This window comes from Dendrobates tinctorius, unplaced genomic scaffold, assembly GCF_039654945.1.
Source record: "Dendrobates tinctorius isolate UK_male_01 unplaced genomic scaffold, ASM3965494v1 ptg000254l, whole genome shotgun sequence".
In the NCBI taxonomy this organism is placed as follows: Eukaryota; Metazoa; Chordata; class Amphibia; order Anura; family Dendrobatidae; genus Dendrobates; species Dendrobates tinctorius.
Window position 1 is genome coordinate 10,648,606 of NW_027361921.1, and position 22,746 is coordinate 10,671,351.

Sequence of the window (22,746 nt, forward strand, 5' to 3'; positions counted from 1 at the left end):
GAGGCAGGTTCTCTCCAAGGCCAGCAGAAAGGAATCCAGGTCTCCATCCTTTTCAAGCAGGTGGAAGTCCTCCGCCCGGACCTTGGAAGCCTTGGTCCCCAGTGGGGCTGGAGCGTCCAGCGGGAGCCCGTGCTAAGCCATCTCGAGTCGGTGCCGGCGCCCCGCAGTTTCACGGCGTCCTGCAGCACCTGTTCGGCATGCTCACGCTCCGCTGCTTTCTCTGCCGCCACCAGGAGTCTGTCATGGGCGGCGTCGTTACCAGCCTCAAGCTGTGGCATAGCCGCTTAGAAAATAGCCTCCGATCTGGACAGGCTGGGGCGAGCAGGTGGTGGACAGTCCACTGCGGGACTGAGCACGGGGGTCTGGCTCCTTGGGGAGCCCTGGCTGAGCTCCCCCTCGCCTTCAATGGCATTGTTCTCCACCACCTCCTCATAGACCCTAGCATTAGCCTCCCCCTTTGCCTTACTCCTGGTGCCTTCCGCCATCTTGGGAACCTCTGGTTACTGACACAGCTGCAACCCTGACCTCGCACACAACTTATTATATTTGCACTCTGACCGTCTAGTGCTGGGCTGACCTAAAGACCCCAGCAGTGAAAGTTACCGCTGGTAGTCTCTAGTGTCTGGGAGTAGGGGTCCCACGCACACTATTACTCTGATCCCACCGCTGCCACCAATGTGGAGGAACAGCACCCATTCCTCCCACGTCACCAATGTGACGTAACTACACAGGCACAGCTCTCTGGCGCCCCCTTTGTCTCAGGTCAGTAAGGGAACTGCTCCTAGAGCAAATGGCCGCCAGGGAGGATGTCCTGTTACCCGCTGGGTATTCTAGGATTCGTAATCAGAGTAAAAGCATCAGCCCAGGATTAATTTTATGGTTTAATTGCCTTAAGGGCGCACTAGATAATTACAGAAATTGCAGACTTAGAGATATTAAGCTGGTGGTCAATTTACCAGATTGTAGGTTGCATGTGGGTGTCGGGAGCTCTGCAGTCCACAGGTACAAGAATCTTAGTTGCCGGACAGACCCCCAAATCATGGGCCGCTGCTCCCCTTGACAGATCTGTCCCCAGTTCCTTCTTAGATCATCATCGTCTGGTTCTTCTGTGAGAGTGACACTCTCTGCCATGGGCTGCTAGTTCTTAAGCACGCTAGGTCCCTCCCCCTGTGTCGGAGGGTGGGCTAATAATCTCCACCCTTTAGCTCCCTGCGGAACTTATTCCCAATATCTAAGAAAGGGGGTAACTTTCAACAGCATGATCGGATCAGGACATGAGGTACCAGTGAATGCGGTTTGTTTTGCCTGTCGTGTGGAGAGCAAACATGGCCCCATTGGGTCGCTGTGGAGGGCCAGTCTATGTATCTCAGGTCCCAGAACCCTCACCGCCTCAGGAGTCGCACTGCCAGATGCGCGATTTCCTCAGGGTCACTCGGATATTTTTCATAAGTCCATAACTCGAAAGATGTGCTCATAATCCATGATCCTAGGATGGAGTCAGAGCGGCTGGGAGAGACAATGGATGTGTATTTCTGTGTCTAGCTGACAGGTATATTCTAATTGAAGCCCCCAGGCCCCTTCCTGCTCCATGCTGGCGTGGCTCCTACTGAGCTTTGAAGTTCTGTTTTGGGCCTTATCTCATTATCATACTAAAAGGCCTTGCTATTCAACATTGGAGCCCTAAATTCTGCTTTGTTCAATATGCTTACAGGCCCTGGGGGGGTAGGAGCAGTTAACCCCTTCATCACACCTGTTAAAGGAATTGTCACAACTTTTTTGATGACAATCCGTAGGCGTATCAAAAGGAGGTCCACCATTCCCACTGATCAACTGTTTATATCTAGCTGACAGAGAAAATGGCAATCGGTGTGGAGTTGCAGAGCACAGCTACATTATATATAAAACAGTTGTCAGGTACTGCAGAATATCTCCTCTTCAATTTAAATCTGGCATTGGTGGCTATACACTGAATGGAGCTGTACTCTGCAGCTCCATTTCCCTGTGTTTACTTCCAGCTACCGCCTGAGTTGTTGTTTTCATCTGATAAGTGGAGGTGACTTGTCAGACTGCCAGTGATTTCATAGTAATGACATCTCTCGTATGGCCAGATAACCACGTTACATAAAGGAATAACAAAATTCATGTAATGCTGGTGGATGTGGATCCACAGTGCTACAGGCTGAAGTTACTCTGGAGGGGTGTAACTAAGTGACTACCTGGTATTCACTAGAGAATCTAATGGTGAGGATAGACTTTGCTACAGGCAGGCACCATGTACCATTCCTGGGCAGTCCCCGGGTCTGCAACATCTGGCTGTAAGGGCCAGACACTGGTATGAGGTAAAGGATTACAAAGTCAAAGATATGGTCAGATAATTTAGGGGCAGCTCAGGATCAGAGTATGAAGCTGAGTTCAAGACCGGAGAGATCTGACTGTACGGATATGCAATCTGGGTCGACAATGGGAGAGACAAAACAAATATGCACCCACAGCATCCAGAGACAGGGAACTGAGAATGATCAGGCAAGGAGTGGTGGAAGGAGCTGCCTGATCATTCTGCCTGTAAAACTGCTGTTGGGGAAGCAGAGAGGTGAGCTCAGTCAGTAGGGCGACGCTGAGAAGGCGTGCGAGACGCCGGAGTAAGAAATTATAAGTTTTCTTGTTTTTATTAAAGGGGTGTGCTTATCTTCTGACATCAGGATCACTCTGCTCCCTTGCCTTCCGACTTCCTCCTTGACAAGAGCTCCTGAATATCGACATTTGAGACCAGTATTTATATTACTTTGAATTGATCCCTGTAGTGGAAATATGTATTTGTAGGCAATGTATGGCTGGCAGTAAATTATCACCTGTTCTTAGGCTGCAGCTCTTCTCAAAGGTCTCAGACCCCAGGGTGCCTTCCTGAGAATACACATAATTGGAACCATTTCACGCCTCTGATGTCTTTGAAGGAAGATGCCTAATGGGACCTAGTGCAGCCTGACACTTTCTATATACTATGGGAAATACAGGTTAAGACAAAGAGTGTTTATACAAAATAATGTATTCATTGGTAAAGTAGCCATGGTCCAGTCACAAACCAGGGATTAGAATATTAACATGAAGGGCTGGTCTAGAAATCTGATCTTCAGACTAAACCTATAAATTAGGCCCTTCACAAAAAAAGGCATTCGCAGATTGAGGGCAGACAAACTGATGTGATCCATTTCATATCCCCCCCCCCCAAGAAAACAGAATACCAGAAAAGAGATTTCTATTAAGTTTCTCCCTTTTATTTTATAACTGCTTTGCTTATCTGTATGTCACTTTTTTATTTCCATGTTTTTATATCCTTTTATTGTAAGCACTGCACCTTTTCTATTAAAGCTTAGAACTTTAAATTTGAACCCTGTATACTCTAAAAGGATCCATAACCTCAAGAGTGTGTGATCCTAGTGATAGGCAGACAGTAGTAATAGTAGTTCCGAGACTCCTCGCTCATATCTTTGGTGAGTGGTGGCAGTGTGTGTGAAGCGTGGTCTGTGTCGGGGTGTGATTTATGTTCCCAGTGCAGCATAGGACAGAGGTTGAATGCTGGATTGAGTGAGAGGCTATATATTAAACCTTGCAAGTGCAACCCCAAGTCACGCGCTGAGAAGCGGGTACGTGACAATCCCGTTTCTTACTAATTTAAATTTAGAATGCAAGTAAGAAGTAGGGGACGGCTATGAGGGGGATGATTTTTAACTCAAAGTACCCTTATGCTACATGAATAAAAGGCTTAGAGTGTATTCCCCCCCCACCACCACCACCACCGATACGAGATCTGCAGATGACATGGAAAGGGTTACAAGAGAAAAGGTGGAGATTGGTAAAGTAAATTTTTTTAGGATCTTTTTCTTATAGCATGTTTTGCTTTTTTAAGAAATAAAATAAAACAGAGGGGAGAGGGTTTGAGTAATGAGTAATATGTGTTCTTTTTTTTAGGTTGGGAGCTATGAAAAAATGGAAAGTTGCATTAATCCAACCGATCTGTCAGATGAAATCCTGCTGCAAATTTTAAGCTACATTCCACGCACAGATCTGATACTTAATGTGAAGAATACGTGTCATAAATTTGGAGCTTTATGTCTTGACAAGAGCCTGATCAACAGTGTGGTTCTCCATAAGCAGTATCAGGTAGGTGCTTTTCAATTTCTAAAATCTGAATGGAGAATGCATAGGATAGTCACATCACACAGTACGGTACTTGTATGTATGCAGGAAATAAAACCTATCCAATTTTCATTCCTGTGCTGGATCTGACTTGCATTAGTCTTTTTGGTGGTGATATCGATTTATCTGATGTGGGAAAAAAAAAAGTGCACTCAGTGGGAAAAACAAGATAGCATTGTAGTTATTATTCATTTTAATGGCTGACAAAAATAAAATTAAATGATCTTACAAAGCAAACTTTTGAGACTACTTAGGTCTCTTCCTCAGACTCAGACATGGCATACCAAAGTTTTTGAAGAAACAAATATATGCACAAACAATTAGAGGCATGACATAAATGGATATTTAAGTAAACAAACTGAGCTCAGAGAATGAATCTTTAACCCTTTTTAATGTTTGTCGTAATAATAGGCCCAGGGCACAGGAACGTATCTGACCAGGGTCGGATTATTACGAGATGGTGATCGCCCCCCGGGTGTAAGCTGATTCTGACAGCTTACACCCGGCACTTTAACCCCCTAAATGCTGCTATCATAGCATTCCGGGAGCCGGCAGAGCGCTGACAGCCCCTCTGCCTTTGGGTCGGAGACAACACGGCATGACGCGGGGTCCAGATCGTTGCCAAACACAATATCCAGGTCACCAGAGCTAGGAAAGTTGCTGATCATGCGCAGTGCATGATCAGCAACTTTCTGTCAGTGCAAGGCTGACAGTTTGTATAGCATGGGGATGCTGCTGCATCTCCATGTTATAGAAGCAATCAGCCTACAAAAAATGATAGTCTCACACTGGGACAAATTAAAAAAATGTTTAAAAAAAAATAAAAATTAAACTGTAAAAATATTTAAAAAAAATAAGCAAATATAAAAAAAATCAAGACATTGTATCTAAATTTATATGAAAAAAAAATATAAATGATAAAAGTACACATATTTAGTACCACTGCGTTCACAACGACCCGACTTATAAAACTATCCCACTAGTTATCCCCTTCAGTGAACACAATAAAAATAAAGCATTTTTTTGCTTTTTTTTATCATACCGCCAAATAAAGTGGAATAAAACCCTATCAAAAAGACCAATATAAATAAACATGGTACAGCTGAAAAAATCATCTTGTCCTGCAAAAAAACAGAGGTGTTTGGAGGCTTATGAGCGGAAAAATAAGTCATATCTCTCAGAGTAAAGCGATTCGACAATAATGATTTTTTCTATAAAATAGTCTTTATTGTGTAAAAGCACCAAAACATAAAAAAACAATATAAATGAGGCATCGCTATAATGGTACTGACCCGAAGAATAAAACTGCCCTATCAATTTTATCACACACGGAATGGCATCAACCCCCCACCTCCCCTAAAAAATTCCTGAATCGCTGAAATGGTATCGATAAAAACGTCAACTCGTCCTACAAAAAACAAGCCCTCACATGACTCTGTGGGCCAAAATATGAAAAAAATTATTGCTCTCAAAATATGCTGCTGCAAAAACTAGTTTTTGCAATAAAAAGTGTGTGACAGCAACCAAACATAAAAACCTGATATTAATCTGGTATCACTGTAATTGCTCCAACTGAAGAATAAAGTCACCTAATTACTTATACCGCACGAGGAACGACGTAAAAAAATAAAACCAATTCTTCACCTGTTGTTTTTTCATCGCAGAACGCAGAAAGGCCCAGTGCATATTTATCCTGCGCTGAGCGCTTGCACTGGGATTTTCGTGTAAATCTCTAAAATACGTGATTCAGACGGAACCTATGACAGAAGATTTCCTATAATGAGACAGATGGAGCCACTGTGGACGCCGCGTGACCTGTGATCTGGCGGTGCCCTTTTTTAGGATTGCATAAAAGTGTTTTCGTCCACAGTTTTATGCACTTCTGAAAAGGACACCGCTGAACAGAGGCCAGACGGAGTCCAGAATAACTCTGCTGCCTCATTATAGTGAATCGATAACTCGGGGGTTTCATCTGAATCACGTCACTCAGATATTTAGATGGAAAACCCAAAGTAAGTGATCAGAGTAGAGAACCTGATAAATGTGATCCAAACCTTATGTAAAATGTTAACACTAAAAGCTTCAACTCAATCCGCAAAATAAACAGGCCCTCACTTAGGTCTGTCCTCTATTAATGGAAATATAGGTGCCTCCCACGTTACTGGTAGTACAAAGGCTCTAGAAATTCAGTAAATTCTGGGCTTCCAATTCCAAATGCCCCCTCCCTTCTGAGCCCCACAGTGTACTTAAACCACATATAGCGTACACATGTTTAGCATTTCTGAAGCGATGAGAGCCCGCCTAACTTTCCGTCGCATGCACCCAGAAGCATGGGTTTGGCATAACGTATTGGTGACAGCAACGTAGTGGTCACTATAGCGTACTGGTCACTACAACGGCAATTTGGAATTTTCACTCGGCAACATTCATTGCTGCTTGTTTCTAGAAAATACCCATGGAGTTGAAATCTGCACTACACATGTAGTAATAATAATAATAATACATTTTATTCCTATAGTGCCGACATATTCCTCAGCACTTTACATTTCAGAGGGTATTTGTACAGACAATAGACATTACAGCATAACAATAATCACATAGATTATAACAAATACCAAGAGGAATGAGGGCCCTGCTCGCAAGCTTACAGTCTATGAGGAAAGAGGTAGACACAAAAGGTGGCTGGTAACAGTTGCCCTGATTGTCTGGACCAGCCATAATGTTAAGTGTGTAACAGTACTGACACAGAGGGCTAATGGATGCATAAAGCATGTGGGAACATGATGCGGGGAACTTGGTTATGGTAAAACTTTTGGCTGTGCCACACAGGGATAAATTAGGTTAATGTGTTGAGGCGATAGGCCAGTCTGAATAAATGCGTTTTCAGGGCACGCTTAAAATTGTGGGGATTGGGGACTAATCGTATTGACCTGGGAAGTGCATTCCAAAGAATTGGCACAGCATGTGTAAAGTCTTGGAGACGGGAGTGGGAGGTTCTGATTATTGAGGATGCTAACCTCAGGTCATCAGCAGAGCGGAGGGCGCGGGTAGGGTGGTATATTGAAACAAGGGAGGAGATGTAGGGTGGTGCTGAGCCATGGAGGGCTTTGTGGGTGAGGGTAATAAGTTTATACTGAATTCTGGAGTGGATGGGTATCCAGTGTAATGACTGGCACAAGGTAGAGGCATCAGTGTAACGATTGGTGAGGAATATGATCCTGGCTGCAGCTTTCAAGACAGATTGGAGAGGGGAGAGTTTGGTAAGAGGGAGTCCGATTAGAAGAGAGTTACAATAGTCAAGACGAGAATGAATAAGAGAAACAGTAAGAGTTTTTGCAGAGTCCAAAGTAAGAAAAGGTCGAATTCTACAGATGTTTTTGAGGTGCAGATGACAAGAGCGAGCCAGTGATCGAATGTGGGGGGCGATGGAAAGCTCGGAGTCAAGTTTGACCCCAAGACAGCGGGCATGTTGCTGGGGAGTAATAGTGGAACCACACACAGAAATGGCAATGTCGGGTATAGGTACATTAGTAGAGGGAGGAAATACAAGGAGTTCAGTCTTTGACAGGTTGAGTTTCAGATATAGTGAGGACATGATGTTAGACACAGCGTTTAGACAATCGCTGGTGTTTTCTAGAAAGGCTGGAGTGATGTCAGGAGAAGAAGGGTATAATTGGGTGTCATCAGCATAGAGATGGTACTGGAAACCAAATCTACTGATTTGTTTGACCAATAGGGGCAGTGTACAAGGAGAAGAGGAGGGGGCCTAGAACTGATCCTTGAGGAACCCCAACAGTAAGGGGAAGGTGAGAGGAGGAGGAGCCAGCAAAAGATACAGTAAAAGAGTGGTCAGAGAGATAGGAGGAGAACCAGGAGAGAACGGTGTCCTTGAGGCCAATGGAACGGAGAATAGTGAGGAGGAGCTGATGATCCACAGTGTCGAATGCTGCAGAGAGATCCAAGAGAATTAGCATGGAGTAATGACCATTTGATTTAGCTGTTAGTAGATCATTAGAGACTTTAGTGAGGGCAGTTTCAGTAGAGTGTAAAGAGCGGAAACCGGATTGGAGAGGGTCGAAAAGAGAGTTATCAGAGAGATAGCGGATCAGACGGGAGTGGACCAGGCGTTCCAGGAGTTTAGAGATGAAGGGAAGATTAGAGACAGGTCTATAGTTAGCAGCACAGTTTTGGTTGAGGGATGGTTTTTTAAGTAGTGGATGTATTATGGCATGCTTAAATGAGGAGGGAAAGATACCAGAAGAGAGAGAGAGAGGTTAAATATTTTGGTTAGGTGAGGGGTGACAGCAGGGGAAAGGGACTGGAGGAGATGTGACGGAAATGGGTCACTGGTGCAAGTGGTTGGGCGAGAAGATGCAAGGAGCCTGCTTACTTCTTCTGTGACTGGTTTAAAATCAGAGAGTGAACTAGATGCAGTGGGGGAGGGAGGACAGTGCATGGTATGAGGTGATTGGGAGATAATTACCTGTCGGATCTGGTCAATTTTTTCTTTGAAGTAATTGGCCAGATCGTCAGTTCGGAGCTCCGTGGTTGGGGCTTGTACTCTTGGGTTGAGTAGAGAATGAAAAGTGTCAGAGACGTTTCGGGTTATTGGACAGTGAGGTGATGAGGGTGTTGAAATAGGTTTGTTTGGAGAGGTGAAGGGCAGTGTTGTATGTTCGAAGCATAAACTTATAATGGATGAAATCTTCGTGTAGATTGGATTTTCTCCACAGACGTTAGACGCACCTGGAGCACCGCTGCAGGAAATGTGTTTGCAGGGTGTGCCAGGGTTGTCGCCGTCTGTGTTGTGGTGTTCTTTTTATAGGGGGTGCAAATTCTTCCAGGGCACTTTGAAGTGTTTTATGTAGATAAATTCCCAAAGAGGTATAATTTCCAAAATGGGATCACTTGAGGGGGGATTCTGCTTTTTTTTAGCAATTAGGGGCTCTGTATATTAAGTCCGCAAACTGTTCTAGGAGAAATCTGGTCTCGAGGAGGCAACTAGCGCTCCATTCCACCCAAGTCTCTCCAAATGGCTAAGTAGTACTGTACAGCCACACATGGGGTATTGCCACGTTCAGTAGAATTTGTGGGACAAATGCCATTTTTACCCATTTTTTTGTGTGAAAATGTAAAACCTGAGGTAAAACAAAATCTTGGTGGTAAAAATGTTATTTTTCTGACCCAGGACCCCAAACATAATGTCCTGAACTGTGCTTGTTGGCTTGGGATTAGCTATGCCCATAGTGGACCTTATTGCCCTAACCAGTCTGTCAGTATCCTCAGCTGGGAAGCAGGGCCTACCCCGTGTCCTCATCAGAGGAGGATGACTCCGCCGGGTCCGAAGTCTCCCCCTTGAACTCTACTGACCCTTTAGACTCTGACGACAGTGGTCTGGCCTACCCTTCTCTCTTTGCCCATCAGGTATTTTAAGGAGTCCTGCACCTCCGATATAATGATGGTCTTTATGTCCATAGCAAATCCTGGGGTTTCTTCCGAGATCGTCTGCTGTATACACCTAGCGCAGAGTCTCTTATAAGTGCTAGGTAGATCCTCCTTTGACAGTGCACACTCCCTATTGTTCTGCTTGGAACAAAGATTCAGGTGCCTTGCCTAGTAAAGGAATACACAGAGAAAGGGGGGCCTGTTTTAAAACAGTGCACTTTCACTTAGATCACCCACCATTCAGCTGATCAATCTGCGGTACTGGAGACTGAGGCTGAGCTAGTTCCGAAGAACATCTCCCCTGGTGGTGGGATCATGACCTGCCTTGCCCTTCAGGCTGGTACTGCTGCTTGTACAACTGCCATTGCGCCCCTGCCGATGCTGCTGGTGGGGCTGAAAAGGCTCCTGTGTCGAGTACAGGGAAGGAGATAGTGGTGGTAGTGTTAGTCACTGCTGCGATGGCGTCGAGCGACGCTGCTGCTGTGGCTACTGTAGCTCGTCCATGATTCGGATGCTACTGAAAATGCAACCATCCTTCTGACAGTTCCCTTTAAATACTGGGTGGCCCCGCCTCCTCAGCTTTCAAATCTGAAGCGCTTTGTGCAGGGGTTCCACTAGTCTTGCACATGTGCAGACCCAGACGGCCGCAGAAGTCCCTGGAGTGCTAAGTCACCGGGACGCGCCGGAAATCCTCCTGCGTCCCACGGGTGCGCAGACCCGGGCGGCCTCGCTTTTTGTCGAACTCTGTTCCAGGCCACGCCGGCTTCCCCCAGCACTCCCGGCCGTGCGTAGACCTGGAAGCGTGTCCCGTCACACATTGCTGGTGCGCTACTGCAACCTCCAGCATGCGCAGCCCCGGGACCCATGTCGGCTAAGAGATCATCACCGAAGAGGCGTTGCACCATTCTCCCAGTCGGCATCCTACGTTCAAGGACACCCTGCCGGGTAAGTGCACCACTTCATCTGTAGGTTCCCACAAGGACAGGAAACCGAAATGATGTGGAGGAGAAGTACCACCTTTTTATTCAGTAGGTGTCATGTCCTGGTGGGCAGATACCCTCTTTCAGGTGGTGCTGTCATGAGAGAAGAGAAAAGAGACGCTCCTTTCCGGTTAATGAGAACATCAAGATGCTCATTAATAAGGAATGGAAAAGGCTGGAAAGGAAAGGGCCCCTACCATCTTCTTTGAAAATTAGATATTCTTTTGATGAGGAAGAGACAGGCATATGGGAGAAGACCCCCAAAAATTGACGTCGCATTTGCTAAGTCAGTAAAAATAATCTACATGGCCCTTTGAGGACCTAGGGACTCTAAGGGATCCCTTTGGACAAGAAGGCAGAGATCTTCCTAAAGCAAGTCTTGGAGTCATCTGCAGGCTCGCTAAAGCCGGCAATAGCAGCAACCTGCATGGCAAGATCAATGAGGGTGTGGCTATAGCAACTTGGCGACCATCTAAGAGACAACACCCTAAGAGAGAAGATCCTGGCGGATCTTTCTCTGTTGCAGGGAGCAGCTTCCTTTTTAGCCGACTCCATGGCCGACTCTGAAATGTTAGCAGCAAGATCAGCAAACCTCTCTAATGCTCCACGTAGAGCCCTATGGCTCAAAAGCTGCCCGGGAGATGCTCAGTCCAAGACTAGGCTTTGCTATATCCCGTGTGAAGGAAAATATTTTTTTGGTCAAGCCCTGGACGATATTCTCGATTAAGGCAGCAGACAAGAAAAAAGGTTTCCCTAGTGTGTCCTGTCCTCAGTTTAAAAGTGCCTTTCATAGGAGAAGGTATAGCAGGAGTAGATCAGCCAAGGAACAGGGCGACTGGAGGGATAACAAACCGAAGAGCAAGGGTTTCATGTTTGGGGACCCCTCGTCAAGGACTCGAAAATCCTCCAAGTGATGGGCAGTCCCAGGTAGGAGGAAGGCTGTCCCACTTCCAAACTGCCTGGTAGGAAATCTCGGCTAATGCCTGTGTGCTCAATATAATAAGTTCACATCCACCCCCAGGCGCAGCTTCAGGATCTCGTCCCCCAGATCCTGGAAGGAGCAACAGGCTCTGGAAGCAGAAGTGTTGCTCCTACTTCAAAAGAGCGTTCTGGTGGATGTGCCTGTTCAGCAACAGGGGAAGGGATTTTATTTTCCCCTGTTTCTGATGAGGAAGCCCGACCAGTTGTTTAGGACTATTATCAATCTGAAAGGCCTCAACAAGTTCCTAGTGTGACGAACGTCAGCTTACGTGGAGTCGTTTCTTCCTTGAATGAGTGGACCCTCTGGGCCGTGGCACCCACCCACCTAGGGCGAGCTGACCTAGTGAGAACCACCCCCTATACAGGGAGTGTCAGGGGCAAGACCAAGGGGGTGAGCCACCACGGCAGCTGGACCAGACGGCCGGCTCAGGGAAACAAGACTAGGCGAGACGAGACGTTAGTTCAAAGAAACTTCATTTAAGGAAGGCTTCAGGGATAACATCAGGTACAAACATAACCAGAACAGGGACAACATAGCAAGGTGCGTGCAAGGGCACGCCAAGGTCCAAGCATGGTACGTGCAGATGGTAGACGGAGGCACGATGACATCAGACTCCGGACAGCAAGCGAAGATCAACCAGAACATCAGGTTCTGAAGCTCTGTAGGCAATCATCAGGATCCGGACATCCGAGAGTCAGCCAGGGTTCCACGCAAGGAAACAAGACAGGGTTAACGACACGATGCGTGTCAACGGACACGCCAGGTTCGGGTTCACAGGACGAGGCCTGCGCATGCCAAGGGGCATGCCAGGGTGAGACACAAGGACGGTGGCCTGCGCGTGCGAGGGCACGCCAGGGACAGGTACAATGGCATCGGAAACCGAGGTACTGGCATCGACCGACAGGGTCCAGGTATCTGGCTACGGACATCAGCTCCGGACATCAGGCCGCAGTCATCTAGGTCCGGACCTCTGGCAGCAGTCGGCAGGTTACGGAATCCGGCAGGCAAACTAGGGTTAAGAGCAGAGGAAAAGAGGCAAAAGGCTTTGTGCAAGAGTAGCAAGAAAAGGCACAGTGCGAGAACCAGCGTGCGTGCAAGAGAGCACGGAGACCACGGCGGGGGCACTGGCAGGTGGTACCGACGATGGCACTTGCAGGCGGGCACAACTAGAGGCGACACCGCTGCGGGGCCACACAGCCAGGATCCACTTTAGCACTGGACGGGGGCACGGCTGAGGCACACAGGCGAGCACGGCTAGAGGCGGCACGGCTGAGGCACACCAGGCAGGCACAGGCGACCAGGCATGTGCACGGAGCCACAAGGCAGGGCTAGGCAAAGGTACAGGACAGAGACGCGTGCGATAACGCACGGCAAAGCCTAATATGAAAAGTGCAAGAGCGCACAAAACATCAGGGACAAGACAAAGAACGAGGCAGAGACCTGCGCATGCAGAGAGCATGCCAGGGACAGTCTAGCAGCGGAGCATAGGCCGAAGCCCAGAGCCGGGCCAAGGCAGGGCCTTGGGACTAGACAGGGTACGGAGCGAGGCCTGCACATGTAGAGACACGCCAGGGAGAGGTTCAGAGCAGAGCCCTGCACGTGTAGAGACATGCCAGGGACAGGGTATAGAGACGGGGGCCTGCACGTGTAAGGATGCAAAACAGAAGCCGCGGAGACACCATCACGTGTTTACCATCACGTGGTAGGAGCAATGCCTAGTAAGAAGACCATGAAGAGGAGGATGAATGAACTCATGGAGATCAACATCCGACACTGCGGAGACACCATCACGTGTTTCTCAACGCAGTGATTCTAAAGCACTGTCCCCATCCCTTATGGGGAAATATGTAACACATGCAAAACAGAAGCCGCGGAGACGCCATCACGTGTTTCTCAACGCAAGCAATGACCAGCCAGGTCTTTGCCCGGGAAGGGCAGTCTCCAATGAAGGAAACCACCATCCACATACAGCTGTTTCAGGGTATTGCCCCTCATCAGTGTGGAGTAGGAAACTGGCTGGTAGGAGCAATGCCTAGTAAGAAGGCAGTTCATTCATCCTCCTCTTCATGGTCTTCTTACTAGGCATTGCTCCTACCAGCCAGTTTCCTACTCCACACTGATGAGGGGCAATACCCCGAAACAGCTGTATGTGGATGGATACCATGTTTTGGTATACTGTAGGTGGTTTCCTTCATTGGAGACTGCCCTTCCCGTGGTTGTTCCTTCCCGGGCAAAGACCTGGCTGGTCATTGCTTGCATTGAGAAACACGTGATGGTGTCTCCGCGGCTTCTGTTTTGCATGTTTTACATATTTCCCATAAGGGATGGGGGCAGTGCTCTAGAATCACTGCGTTGATAAACACGTGATGGTGTCTCCGCAGTGTCGGATGTTGATCTCCATGAGTTCATTCATCATCCTCCTTCATGCACGTGTAAGGAGACACGTCAGGGACAGGACACAGAGACGGGGGCCTGCACATGTAAGGAGACACGTCAGGGACGGGGCACAGAGACGAGGGCCTGCACGTGTAAGGAAACACGTCAGGGACAGGGTGCAGAGGCAGGGTGCCTGAAGCCACAAAGCAAAGCGAGACAGGAAACATGGAAAAAAACACGGAACAGAATCAGAGCAAACAAGGACTACAAGACAAAGCAGAGCAGAGACGAAACATGGCACGAAGGACAAACGCTAGACAAGACAAGAGACGAGACGGAATACGAGCACGGAGCGTGTGCAGAGACTCACTACAGAGCTAGGTGCAAGGGCACAGAATAGAGGGAGCGCCCCACAGACCAAGCAGCTACGCAGGGACACAACACAATACTCAGGCCCTGAGCATAGGAAGGGGAGGTCTGATATAGGGCACAGCACCTCCACTTCTGGGTCAGGACCAGGGGAGAACTTCCTAGTTCAGATGCTCCAGGATCACAGAGCGCAGTCACATAAGGGTTTCAGACATGACGAGACGATCACCGAACCAGACAGTGCAGGATCCTAGGAAGGACACATGATCAGGGATTCTAGACATGACGAGATGATTGCAGAACCAGACAGTGCAGGATCTTAGGAAACGTCACATGATCAATGTTTCTGATATGACGAGAAGATCACAGAAGGCAAAGCAGAAACGCAGGCATCTTGCAGCTCAGCAGACATGAGGTGAGTGTGCACAGTGCTCTAGGGAACAAGCAGGATAGCAGACAAGATATGCGCATGCACATCGCTCCAGGAGTTCTTGAGACAAAACAGACAGGGCAGACATGACAGACATGGCGGACATGACACCTAGTCTGCAGACCATTCAAGATGGAGTCAATAAAAACAGAGATAAAGATCTTGTTCCCGGGCTGTTATGAGTGTCTTGGATTTAAAGGACTCCTATTACCATGTCCCCATTCATCAGGAAGTCCAGCAATTCTTAAGGTTAGCGGTATATGTAAACAGACAACTCGGGCATTTCTAGTACACGGCACTGCCCTTTGATCTGTCCATGGCCCCGAGAATCTTCACCAAGATTGTTTTGGAGGTGATGGCGCATTTACGGGAAAAAAACGTGTTAGTAGTGCCTTATCTGGACAATTTAGTGATCGGCATAACAGAACACAAATGCAGTTCTCAACTGAATCACATCCGAGCCATTATGTCCAAGCTTAGTTGGATGATAAATATCGAAAAGTCAAGGCTGCAGCCTCGGAAGGTTTAATCTTCCTTGGGTCTTATTTTGGGCTCAGAGAGGCAGGTCTGTTTCCTACCAGAGGAAAATAAAGACAAGATTATAACCCTACTGTCAGCGCTATTGTCCAATCCGGTCATGTCCCTTCTAGAGTCAATGATGTAATTCATTCTGGCAATTTAGTGGGCCCAATATCATTCCAGGGCCTTTCGGCAAGATGTCTTGGGGGGGGGGGGGGGGGGGGAACAAACTTGCAGGACATCTAGAGGGAAAGATTATGGTTTCCCAGGAAGCAGTAGACTCCATGACATCGTGGCTGGATCCAGTGAATCTATTGTGAGGCGTGCTATGGTCCCTCCAAATATCGAATGTGACAGTGACAGACGCAGGCACTGAAGGATGGGGCACACATCTCAGGAGCCATGTAATCCAGGGAATCTGGTCAGAGTAAGAAGCAGCTCGTTCCTCAAACTATAGGGAACTGCTAGCAATCAAGAATGCTGTGATCAAATTCCTTCCCTTTTCGAACGTGGCTTCCTTCCAATGTCGGACAATAGAACTTCTGTAGCCTATATCAATCACCAGGGGGTACTAGATCCTGGCCCCTAATACAGCTAGCTCGGAAAATTCTACAGGTTAGGGAGGACCATCAGCTGCAGATATCGGCCCTACACATAAAGGGGAAGGAGAATGAGGAAGCAGATTTCCTCAGCCGGGCAACCTTAAAAGAGTGGGAATGGTAACTGAGTCCATCTGTCTTGCAACAGATTGTAAATCTTTGGGGGCAACCAGAGACTTATTTGCCAGCAGAAAGAACAGGAAGTCAGAGGTCTTCTGTTCCCTGAACCCAAGAGAAAGTCCATACGCAGTAGACACACTGCAGATCCCTTGGGATTTCCGGTTGGCTTATGCATTTCACCCATTAAAGTTGATTCCTGCAGTTCTGAGGAAGATTTGGGAGGAAGGAGCAGATCTCATCCTGATTGCTCTTTTCTAGGCCCAAGAGACCATTTTTCTCTTGGATGAGGAGGATGTTCTTGGCAGATCCCTGGATTCTCCCGGATGTTCCAGGTCTCCTCAGGCAGGGCCCAGTGTCACATCCTCAGGACTCAGGTCTACATCTGATGGCCTGACTTTTGAGAGGGTGTTGCTAACGCCGAGGGGGTTCTCTCCGGCCTTGGTAGCTACTCTAATGCAGAGTAGGAAGCCTATAACAGGTAGGATTTATGGCCGGATATGGGCTAAGTTTTTGACTTTCTCAGGACAGTTTGTTGGGGGTAACCGTCCCAATCAGAGATATTTTAGCATTCCTTCAGAGGGGTTATGGAGATGGGCCTGGCCACCAGCACCCTGAAGGTACAGATATTCGCCTTAGGGGCCCTATACAACTATAACCTGGTGGCAGATAGATGGGTGATCAGGTTCATTAAAGCATGCCAGAGGTCTAGGCCTATTCCACCTCCAAAAATGCCTCCGTGGGATTTACGTTTAGTCCTGGAAGCCTTTTAAAAGATCGCGCTTTGAGCCCATATATCAAGTGCCAGATAAGATACTGGCACTGAAAACGGTAATTCTAGTGGCCCTGACCTCAGCCCGCAGGGTTAGTGATCTGCAAGCCCTATCTGTTAATCCTCTTTTTATGCAGGTATTAGATGAGTGGTGTTGAGGTCAGATCCAGCTTCTCTCCCCAGAGTGGCCTCAAAGTTTCATAGGAGTCAAGAGGTAGTTCTTCCCTCCTTCTATAGTGAACCAAAGACTGCAGAGGAACACAAACTTCACACATTAGACGTCAGGAGGGCCCTGATGCAGTACTTGGACAGAACTGGGCAATGGAGGAAGGATGAGGCCTGTTTTTTGTCATTTTTTCCACGTTCCAAAAATTCCTGTGAAGCGCCCGAAGGGTTAATAAGCTTGTTGAATGTGGTTTTGAGCACCTTGAGAAGTACAGTTTTTAGCATGGTGTCCCTTTTGCGTATCTTCTATTGTATAGACTTCAGTGACTTCAAATGTGATGTGGTCCCAAAAAAAAAAAAAAAAAATCCCTTAACTTCCTAACAAAAAAAAATTTGGTTCCAAAATTGTAAAGTAGACATGTGGGAAATGTTACTTATTAAGTATTTTATGTGACAAATCTCTGATTTTAGGGCATTAAAATTCAAAATTGGAAAATTGCGAAATTATCAATATTTTCGCCAAATTTCCGTTTTTCTCACAAATAAATGCAAGTCATACAGGAAAGATGTATATCTTTGTACCGTGTTAGCCAGTAGATAGAAAAATATTCAGGATTGAGAGTCCTCAGTGGTTGATACCTTTTAATGGCTAACTGAAAAGATGGTAACACATTGCAAGCTTTCGAGACTACTCAGGTCTCTTCATCAGGCTGCACTAATACAAAATCTGAAGTCACATATTTATGCACAATACAGCCTAGAAAAAATGCAATAGATAAGACAAGTGACGTGAAGCAGAACTATCAATATGGGAGAGGGAGAAACATAAATATAAACATTGGACCAGTTCATAGATAAGGAGTCCGGATGTCTTATGGTCCTCTGATTGGGGTCTAGTTCTGTGTTGTGATGCCCCCACAAGGTTTTTAAAGGAAATTCCTTAATTGATGTAAAAAGACATAAATCCATGCGACACATTCTTTCCAGCACTGAGTGTGTCAAAGTTCGTCATAAATTTGTACTCCCAAACTCGTCTCTCTCTCTGAGAATTGAAGTTACCTTTCAATACCAGTAATTTCATATCCACGTTGCTGTGATCAGGGATTCAGAAATGTTTTGCCACAGGTAGATCCATTCTTTTTTCTCTTATTGTGTGTCGATGAGCATTCATCCTTGTTCTAAGCTTTTGCCCTGTCTCCCCCACATACAGACCCCCAGTTGGACATTTAGTACAAATAATTAAGTACACCACATTAGATGTAATGCAGGTGAAAGTACCTGGGATCTTGTAGTCCTGATGTGAGTTGGGGATCTTTATATCTTGTCCGTGGTCATTATAAATGGACAGGTTTTACACTTTTTCTGGTTGCAAGGAAAGGTTCCTGCAGCTGTTGGAGAGGTTCTGACAATGATGCTTCTTAAATTTGGGGGCTGCCTAAAACACAGCAGTGGGGGGGTCTGGAAAAATGGATTTTAATCGGGCATCTTTTTGTAGTAAAGGTTGTAATTTCCGTGCAGCTCCCCTTAGCACCTCCAGATTTGGGTTGTAGGTGACTACTAGAGACACTCGGTTATTTTCTTCTTTAGCTTTGTAATGTAGCAAGTGATTCCTTGACAATCTGGTGGCTCTTGTAATTTGGTTTTCAATTGTTCTTGGATGGTAACCCTGATTCAAAAAGGTCTTTTTGAGGCGACCAAGGTGTTTGTCTCTATCCATGGGGTTGGAACATATACGATTGTATCTGATGGCTTGGCTATAGATCATAGAGTTCTTTGTGTTTTAAATGGAAACTGTCCCATTTAAGGTATGTTGGACGGTCGATTGGCTTCTGATTCAGGGATGTCTCTATTCCATTGTTTTTTAGCTTAATGATGGTGCCCAAAAAATTAATCTCAGTACTGGAGTAGTTGAGTGTTAAATTGATGGTGGGATGAAATTGATTAAACTGTTCGTGGAACGTCTTTAGCTGTTGCTCAGACTCCGTCCAGATGATTAAAATATCATCAATGAAGCGGTAGTAGGCCAGGGGCCTGATGGGGCATGAGGACAAAAAGTCGCTTTCAAGCTTGGCCATGAAAAGATTTGCATACTGTGGAGCCATTTTACTTCCCATACCTGTGCCAGTCTCCTGTAGATAGATCCTGTTGTCAAATTCAAAGTAATTGTGGGTGAGGATGAATTTTATAAGTTTCACCACAGCATCAGTCCCTGTGTTTTCCATGAAGAATTTGCAGGCATTTAAACCATCTTGGTGTGGGATATTAGAGTACAAAGATTCCACATCCTTGGTGGCCAGGATGGTTCCTTCTGGTAGAGGACCTACTGCTGCTAATTTATTCAATAGGTCAGTTGTGTCCTGAATGTAGCTGGAAGTATCCTTCACCAGTGGTTTAAGAATACCCTCTACCCATCCAGATACCTGCTCAGTGAGGGTATCTGGATGGGTAGAGGGTATTCTTAAACCACTGGTGAAGGATACATCCAGCTACATTCAGGACACAACTGACCTATTGAATAAACTAGCAGCAATAGGTCCTCTACCAGAAGGAACCATCCTGGCCACCATGGATGTGGAATCTTTGTACTCTAATATCCCACACCAAGATGGTTTAAATGCCTGCAAATTCTTCATGGAAAACACAGGGACTGATGCTGTGGTGAAACTTATAAAATTCATCCTCACCCACAATTACTTTGAATTTGACAACAGGATCTATCTACAGGAGACTGGCACAGCTATGGGAAGTAAAATGGCTCCACAGTATGCAAATCTTTTCATGGCCAAGCTTGAAAGCGACTTTTTGTCCTCAATCCCCATCAGGCCCCTAGCCTCCTACCGCTTCATTGATGATATTTTAATCATCTGGACGGAGTCTGAGCAACAGCTAAAGACGTTCCACGAACAGTTTAATCAATTTCATCCCACCATCAATTTAACACTCAACTACTCCAGTACTGAGATTAATTTTTTGGACACCATCATTAAGCTAAAAAACAATGGAATAGAGACATCCCTGTATCAGAAACCAATCGACCGTCCAACATACCTTAAATGGGACAGTTTCCATCCAAAACACATAAAGAACTCTATTATCTATAGCCAAGCCATCAGATACAATCGTATATGTTCCAACCCCATTGATAGAGACAAACGCCTTGGTCGCCTCAAAAGACCTTTTTGAATCAGGGTTACCATCCAAGAACAATTGAAAACCAAATTACAAGAGCCACCAGATTGTCAAGGAATCACCTGCTACATTACAAAGCTAAAGAAGAAAATAACCGAGTGCCTCTAGTAGTCACCTACAACCCAAATCTGGAGGTGCTAAGGGGAGCTGCACGGAAATTACAACCTTTACTACAAAAAGATGCCCGATTAAAATCCATTTTTCCAGACCCCCCACTGCTGTATTTTAGGCAGCCCCCAAATTTAAGAAGCATCATTGTCAGAAGCTCCCTGTCCTCTCCAACAGCTGCAGGAACCTTTCCTTGCAACCAGAAAAAATGTAAAACCTGTCCATTTATAATGACCACGGACAAGATAAAGATCCCCAACTCACATCAGGACTACAAGATCCCAGGTACTTTCACCTGCATTACATCTAATGTGGTGTACTTAATTATTTGTACTAAATGTCCAACTGGGGGTCTGTATGTGGGAGAGACAGGGCAAAAGCTTAGAACAAGGATGAATGCTCATCGACACACAATAAGAGAAAAAAGAATGGATCTACCTGTGGCAAAACATTTCTGTATCCCTGATCACAGCAACGTGGATATGAAATTACTGGTATTGAAAAGTAACTTCAATTCTCAGAGAGAGAGACGAGTTTGGGAGTACAAATTTATGACTAACTTTGACATTCTCAGCGCTGGAATGAATGTGTCGCATGGATTTATGTCTTTTTACCTTAATTAAGGAATTTCCTTTTAAAACCTTGTGGGGGCATCACAACACAGAACTAGACCCCAATCAGAGGACCATAAAACATCCGGACTCCTTATCCATGAACTGGTCCAATGTTTATATTTATGTTTCTCCCTCTCGCATATTGATAGTTCTGCTTCACGTCACTTGTCTTATCTATTGCATTTTTTCTAGGCTGTATTGTGCATAAATATGTGACTTCAGATTTTGTATTAGTGCAGCCTGATGAAGAGACCTGAGTAGTCTCGAAAGCTTGCAATGTGTTACCATCTTTTCAGTTAGCCATTAAAAGGTATCAGCTACTGAGGACTCTCAATAATGAATATTTTTGCAAGTCATACAGAAATTTTTTTTAACACTAACATGAAGTACAATATGTCACACGCAAAACAGTCTCCAAATCACTGGGATCCGTTGAAGCGTTCCAGAGTTAATTACCTCATAAAGTGACAATGGTCAGAATTGTAAAGATTGGCCCGATCATTAAATTGCAAACCACCTTTGGGGTAAAGGGGATAATTAGATTAGACTAGTGGTGTGAAAGTTTTATAGAAATTCTAAAATTCCATGACACATCCAATACATTTCATCCCACCAAAAACTTATTGGACCACTCAAGAACGGAAATCAACTTTCTGGATTCCACCATAAAAAAATCAGTGGTTCAATCCAGACATCAGAAACCAATTGATTGTCCCACATATCTTAGGTGGACAGCTTCCACCCGGAACACATTAAAAAGTCCATTGTCTACAGCCAGGCCCTTTGTTCCAGCCCAACGGACAGTGATGAACACTTAACCCATCTTTAACCACTTACTGCCATCGGACGGGATAGTACGTCCGATGGCAGTACCCCCACTTTGATGTGGGCTCCAGCGGTGAGCCTGCATCAATGCCGGGACATGTCAGCTGTTTTGAACAGCTGACATGTGCCCGCAATAAGAGCGGGTGGATTTGCAACCTGAGCATCGCCTCTATGTAGCAGAGCCAATCAAGTTGAGGCAGCTTCTAGCCTCCTATGGAGGCTATTGAAGGATGCCAAAAGTTAAAGAAAAATTGGTTTTAAAAATATATATAAAAAATAAAAAAATATATAAAAGTTCAAATCACTCCCCTTTTGCCCTATTCAAAATAAAACAATAAAAAGAAACCCATGCACACATCTGGTATCACCGCGTTCAGAATCGCCTGGTCTATCAATAAAAAAAGGATTAACCTGATTGCTAAACGGTGTAGCAAGAAAACAAATCAAAATGTTATAATTACGTTTCTTTGGTCGCCGCAACATTGCATTAAAATGCAATAACGGGCGATCAAAAGATCGTATGTGCACCAAAATGATATCATTAAAAACATCAACTCAGCGAGCAAAAAATAAGCCCTCACCCAACCCGAGATCACGAAAAATGGAGACGCTATGGGTCTTGGAAAATTGCGCAGTTTTTATTTATTTTTTTTTTAACCCCTTTCATACAATGGACGTAATATTCCGTCCATGCGACCCTGGACCTAATTCCCATGGACGGAATATTACGTCACAGCGATCAGTGGCGCCCACGTGGTGAGCGCCGCTGATCGCGGCCGGGTGTCAGCTGATTGTGCCAGGTGTCAGCTGTGATAATGTGCCAGGGGCGGTCACGGACCGCACCCCCCAACACGTTAACCCCTTGCACACCGCGATCAAACACGATCGCGGTGTACCGGGGGTTAAAGGGAAGCATCAGCAGGGAGGGGGCTCCCTCCTTGCTTCCCTGAGCCCCCCACAGCAGCTCAATATGCAGCGCTGCTGCGGGGGGTCCATCCCTGCAAGATGGTGACGGGGACCTTCGGGGGCCTGCAGGGAGCTGGCTTCCTCAGTGCCTGCAAA

At 46.0% G+C, this 22,746-nt stretch overlaps 1 protein-coding gene across 5 annotated transcripts in view; it reads left to right on the plus strand.

Moving 5' to 3' along the window:
- The window catches only part of FBXL18 (F-box and leucine rich repeat protein 18), a 172,498-nt gene that overhangs the window by 29,457 nt on the left and 120,295 nt on the right, over positions 1-22,746 (plus strand). For all 5 annotated transcript variants that reach the window (XM_073558149.1, XM_073558150.1, XM_073558151.1 and 2 more), the window contains one exon: positions 3,967-4,158. In XM_073558149.1, the coding sequence (XP_073414250.1) occupies positions 3,967-4,158 (192 nt within the window). The remainder of the gene's footprint in view (positions 1-3,966; positions 4,159-22,746) is intronic.